Below are 6,372 nucleotides of genomic sequence, written 5' to 3'. Positions count from 1 at the left end.
ACAAAGATACACTTCAAAGAATTAAAAAATCCTTTGAAATTTATATATTTTTCACTTTTTCAGAGTTCTACATTTTCACATGAAAATTAGATGAAAATGCAAGGAAAACAGAGGATGTTTTCTTAATGTTTTCACTACAGTTCTAGAGTGCCTTCTACATTAATTTAGCACATTTTACAATTAGTATTCTTCAACATTTATTAAAACTAATACCTTCATTTCCAACTGACGAACCCAAACTATATTATTGACAACTTCTGAAAGGTTTTTGCCAGAAAGTGGTCCAGATGCATCACCAGGAATTCCACGACATCGGTTTTCAAAATCTAATCGAAAGTCTATAAAATTTAAATCAAATAAATGATTACACACATTCAGCAAATATTTCCTAAATGCCTTCCATGTAACAAACACTATGCCAAATATTGTGAATAGAAAAATAGTAACAGTTGGTCCTTTACCCTCAGGGACCTCACCACACATCAAGTGAGAGAAAGAAAATAACCAGTTAATTCAAGAAACCTGTCATTTATTACAAAAATAGTAAATTAACCTTCAGCATACAGATGTCATAAAATATAATATCTTAATCCAAAGTGGTATACAACAAAGGAAAAAGCAATCTACAAAAATATTTTTTCAAGCAAACACTATAATCTCTGATAAACTTTTACCTTTAACTGAGTCCATAAGTCTTGCCAATAAAGTTTCTCTCTCTAGCATCAATTCTTTGCTTACGGTTGGACGCTTCACCAACTCTTTATATTTCAGAAATGCCTGAAGAAGCTAATATGAAATAAATAATTATATGTTCATCCCAAGTGAATCAACTAGGTAAAAACATGAGTATCTCCTCAAATAGCTTAAGGGAGATATTAGAAGTTAAATATTTCAATATTTTACCTGCTGTGGACTATCCTGAATTTCTGAAATATAATTTTTTAATTTTCCTGCTATTTTTTGTTCCACAGGCATGATAATTTTTTCATATTGAGACACTGCAGCTTTCCATAAAGGCTAAACAAATTAACAATATTGTTAGACTTTAATATTTTTAAAATCGGCCTTTAAAAAGAACAACACAAACAGGAAATTATATAGACAAACACATATATATTCAACCTCAGTATATGGATTATATTGCACAGGATTCAGGCCAGTAAAAGGTTCAAATACTCGAGTCAAGCATATGATTTTCTCATCACTGGCAGGTGAAAAATAGAGAAGTTTCTCACGAATTGTTCTAAGAGCCAAGACCTAAAAAAACATAAAATATTAAAACAACAAATTTATTTAAATCAATACATCAGCACAAATAGTCTAAAATCTAAAGATATTGGGCAAGAATTTCTTTAACCTAGATTCTCTGAAATGAACAATAAATCTGAACTGTAATCTTGGTAACTACTACTCATCAATAATCAAAGTGATACTCAAAGACATACTGCATCATCACACTACTATCAATCAGTGTGCTCAAATCTAGTTAACATATATAAAATCTAAGTATTTTTAAACTATGTTTAAAGCTCATTTAGGTAAAGTTTTAGAGTCTCTCCTTACTATAGTAAAAACTTCTGATTTCCATTATTCTGCCTTAAATTGCACTTCTAATAATGAAACAATATGTTAACAACTCCATTATGTATAATCTATGAACAGCTGGAAAACAATTTATTTCATTTTGTATTTAAAATTTCTACCAACCATCAAAAGGTAATCAAAAAGGCTAAGTAAAAATGCTATAATCTTCCATTTGAGTTGAAAATATCAGAACTCATGATTTATTTTTCTCTTGATAAAAACAAAAGTACCAATTTAACAATGCTGTCTACTGAGACAGCCTAAAAGCATTGATAATTAAATAATATTTACCACTTCCTCAACCAGATTGTTGTTGCTAAATACCATTTTCCACTAATAAGAACAAGGATCTTTGGAGAAATGACTAATTCCAGGTATGAAACAGAAAATGTAGATGGGTCAGTACATTTTGAGGGGCCAGAATATAAGGAAGTTATCAAAGAAATACTAGATGCATGTCAAAAATGACACAGAGCCAATGTAAAGGGGTACTCACTGTCCAACGATGGGACAATTTGAATATAGTAATAATAACTATGATAAAAACTACAATGGGTTGAAACTCATAAAATATAAAAAATCGTAGGTTCATAATGATACTATTAAAAAAGCATTTCATTGATTGCCTATGGAACTTACTGATACTAACTTATTGTTCATTGTACTAAAATGATAAGTAAAAACTAATTGTCTATACTACCATTCCTATACAAACTATATTTCAGGGTCACTAAAAAACTGATGAAGGCAAGTTCTTCCAACATCACTTAATAAATGCAGAAAGAACAACAGAATTAGAAAATCATCATTTTCCAACTCCTCATGATAAATCATTCAGAAAAAGCTGATGAAGAACATTATAACAGATGGATCAGGCTAATCATACATGAACCCACAGATCAAACTTAACTCATGAAAGTGGGAAAACCAGACATTACCTGCCTCCTCTAATGTATAAGAACTATATAGTACTGTCTGTGAAGCAACCTGGTTCAAGTAAACCAACATTTAGTAACTAAAAAAATTTCTGAAACAATCAGGAAGCTTGAATATTGATTAGATACATAATGATATTAAGAAATTATTGTCATTTTGTTGGGGGTGATATTGGTATTATGATTATGCTTTAAGGGTAAAAGTATAAGATTTCTTGGATTGGCTTTAAAAATACTCCAGCAAAAAAACGGAAAGCAGGGGAGACAAAGATGGAACAGGAACTGAACATTTTCAGTGGCTGCTGAAACTGAGTGATGGATACACTGACATCCACTATACTATGTTACTTTTGTGTATGCTTGAAATTTCTCATAATGAAAAGATTTAAAAACACAAAAACAGGAATTCCCTGTTGGTCCAGTGGTTGGGACTCGGCGCTTTCACTGCCTGGGCCTAGGTTCAGTCCCTAGTCTGGGAACTAAGATACCCCAAACTGCACAGCATGGCCAAAAAAAAAAATACAACAACAAAAAATCCCCAAGAACAATGGTTCCCTTAATCCCAAAGGGAAAAAGTCACTTTGCAATCTTCACATATTCTCATTTTGCCTGCCCCTTCAAGCTAAACATCTAAGTTCTATACTGAAACTCATAACTTATATAAATTAAGCAGCTGTTTCAAATATTTCCACTGAGTACTCCCTGAAAAGCTGTCTCCACTTGTAAAAATTTCAATAGCCAAGAGAAAGTCTGAGAGCTTCCATACCTAGACAAGTGGGTGGACTGTCTTTTTACAACAAAGAAGAACAAACTAAAAGTTCACAACTTACAAACTGAATAGCCACAAACCAAAAAAAAAAGAAAGGAAGTGGAAACCAGCACTTAGTACCCACTGGGCACCTGGTACTGTACCACACAACTTCATAAGTCATCTCATATGAAATTTACCTCCTATTCTCTCCCAAAAGTTTAAACAAGTTCTATCAGATGTGTAGGTCTTATTAATTATAAAACACATTCTCAAACAAGTGAGGACCTACTTCACACTTAAAACAAAGATCCAAATAATCAAATATACCTCTTCAAGGCGTTTGCCAAGTTTGTCAAGTGTTTCAGGAAAATATTTTTCATTTTTCCACAGATGAGGTACATAGCGCTGCCACACCTGACCTGTTAGATGACTACAGGCAATAACCCACTGTTCACAAATTGAAATCCCAGCTTTCATATTTTCCTTCACAAGATAATAAGGATCTTCCCATAGGTTCAAAGTTCCCAACTTTTTCTGAACAAATCTTCCAAAGGAGCCACCTAATAACACATAAAACAAACTTTTTAATGAACATATCTTTTTACCAAATAATTATGAAACATATGCTTTTTACAAAATTAAGATAATATACAAATTAGCAAACCAAGGATCTATGAAATACCACATCCACATCTTTAGACAGGCACTATTAATAACAAATATTTTTAAAAAACACACACATATTTGTATTTCTGCATCTTTCAATATATCACACATTTCTTTGAAGTATAGAAATATATACACATTTTTTTAAAGGCTGCAGAGCCCACAGTATGGGCATAGCATTACATAACCAATTCTCAATTGCTATTTGTTTCTAGTCTCATTTTACAAACAATGCTGTAATAAATATCCTTTTACATACACATTTATGTACTTGTCTAACATTTTCTTAGGATAATGAGAAAGGTATATTCTGGGTCAAAAAGTATACGTATTTTTAATGTCAACAGATAACCCAATGTATATTAAACTTTCCAGTTCATTACAAAATAAAGTCTAAATTAATACATAGATAGGGATGAAAATCTATGTTAATTTAGTTATATTATAGTCAAAGAATCTGACACTATGATTTAAATTAACCAACTATGTACAAATATCTACTTAAATAATCCTATATGATTTGCTCTAAGAGTTACTTTAAGCAACAATTACTGTATTCAGGAACATTTTAGGAAAAAACAGAAAACAAAATAAGGCTTCCAAAATTGCAAAAGTTTATTTCTTTACTAGTACCTATAATATCTAAGAGATGTAACATTCGTGACTCAGGATAATGATCATGTTCTGTCTGTCTCCACACATCATCTACAACATCCCGAGTTGTCTCCACCAAGTCAACCACTTCCAGTAAGGACAGACCATCCAAGTTATAAAACTCCTAAAACCAAAATGCATTCATTTTTAAACATAATCATATTTGTACCTTGGGCAATATAGTCAAAATGTTCTCAGACTTTTTCAAATGCTACATCTCTAATATCTGCCATATTATTTTCTCCTCTTCTTCTATCAGATGATATATTACTTCTTTAAGCAAATACCCTATAAGTTCCTTCACAAACATAAATTTCATGAAAGCCAGAAGGAAAAATAATAATTGCATAAACTCTATAAATTTATTTTTACCCTTGGCCTAACTTCCTTTAAATTCGGGACGTTTCTTTTATTTACCTAATAGAAATGGCCTTAACACCATATGTACACTACCCATTTCACCTCATATATCTTTATTGATTCATTTCCTGGGTTGCACAATGTTACCAATAATACAAACATAGTACATGGTATATCACTGCTAGGAAAAAAGTTTTAAACCATTTCAAACACTTCATTCAAATGATATTAATGAAATAATATTGGGAATGAATAAAAAATTACTAAATATTTATTTTGAAAATATTTATTTTGAAAAGAATAGATTTTGTAAAAAACACTCAAAATGGTCACTTATTTAACCTCTCCATAGATACACCAAGGAATAATCAATCTAATAAGTATCAAACTAAGACTTTTTATATTTCAGATTCCTCCAAAATGCTAATTTGAATAAAATAAACAATTTTTCCAAAGGACATATTACCTCCACAGGATAAACCTCTGTTAGTAGTAGGTTTCTGGTTTTTTCCTATCTACCTACAGGAAAGTAATTATGTTTTTGAGAAAAATATTTTCTAGGGATTAGAATTTAACTTTTTTAAAAGTTTGGACTTCTAAGTTGCACTCAGTTTAAATACATATCTTAAGTAAACCCTGCTACATCTGAAGAATATATTTTGTCCAGAACCATCAAGTAATGATTTTAAAACAGAGATAAATCTAGTAAAAATTGAATGCTAAGGTACTTCTATCAAAACCTGATATATAACTATGTATGAATCACGTACTCTTGCAATTGTTTCAAATAATTCTTTAAAATAACTGGCTCTTTCTTTACTAATCTGTTTACTTCCACGATGAGCTTGTTCTATCCAAAACTGGAACTCATCACTTGGTGTAATAATACCTGAAAAGTGAGAAGGAAAAATTAGAAATATCAACTGTTATCATGCTGATCATTTTGAAATGTAAAGAAATATTGAAACACTGTATTGTGCACCAGGAACTAACATAGTTTTTTAAGTCAGTTACACTTCAAAATCTCACAAACAAATAAACTCATAGAAAAAGAGATCAGATTGCTGGTTAACAGAGGTGGGGGTGGGGAGAGGGGGAATTGGATGAAGGTGCTCAAAAGGAACAAACTACTAGTTATAAGATAAATGAGTACTAAAGATATAATGTACAACATGATAAATATAATTAATACTGCTTTATGTTATATATGAAAGTTCTTAAGAGAATAAATGCTGAGATTTCTCCTCATAAGGAAAAAAAATTTTTTTTCTATTTCTTTAATTTTGTATCTATATGACATAATAGATGTTCACTAAACTTACTGTGAATATCATTTCATGATGTATATAAGTCAAATCATTATACTGTACACTTTAAACTTACACAGTGCTGTATGTCAATTATCTCAATAAAACTAGAAGA

The 6,372-nt window shown here is 30.8% G+C and overlaps 1 protein-coding gene across 1 annotated transcript; it reads right to left on the bottom strand.

Annotated features, from left to right (window-relative positions):
• Window positions 1-213: 213 nt before the first annotated feature.
• LOC103073280 (cytoplasmic dynein 2 heavy chain 1-like) lies at window positions 214-5,839 on the bottom strand (the record flags this gene model as incomplete). The annotated part of the gene is made up of 7 exons (XM_007450290.1): window positions 214-338; window positions 675-786; window positions 904-1,017; window positions 1,123-1,257; window positions 3,598-3,830; window positions 4,570-4,714; window positions 5,721-5,839. Coding segments are annotated over 7 exons (983 nt in total), but the record flags the coding sequence as incomplete, so codon positions are not given.
• Between the last annotated feature and the right edge of the window lie 533 nt (window positions 5,840-6,372).

Source organism: Lipotes vexillifer, unplaced genomic scaffold (assembly GCF_000442215.2).
Source record: "Lipotes vexillifer unplaced genomic scaffold, Lipotes_vexillifer_v1.1 C27525722, whole genome shotgun sequence".
Taxonomy (NCBI): Eukaryota; Metazoa; Chordata; class Mammalia; order Artiodactyla; family Lipotidae; genus Lipotes; species Lipotes vexillifer.
The sequence above is the reverse complement of the archived record's forward strand: the minus strand, read 5'-3'. Positions and strand labels throughout refer to the sequence as shown.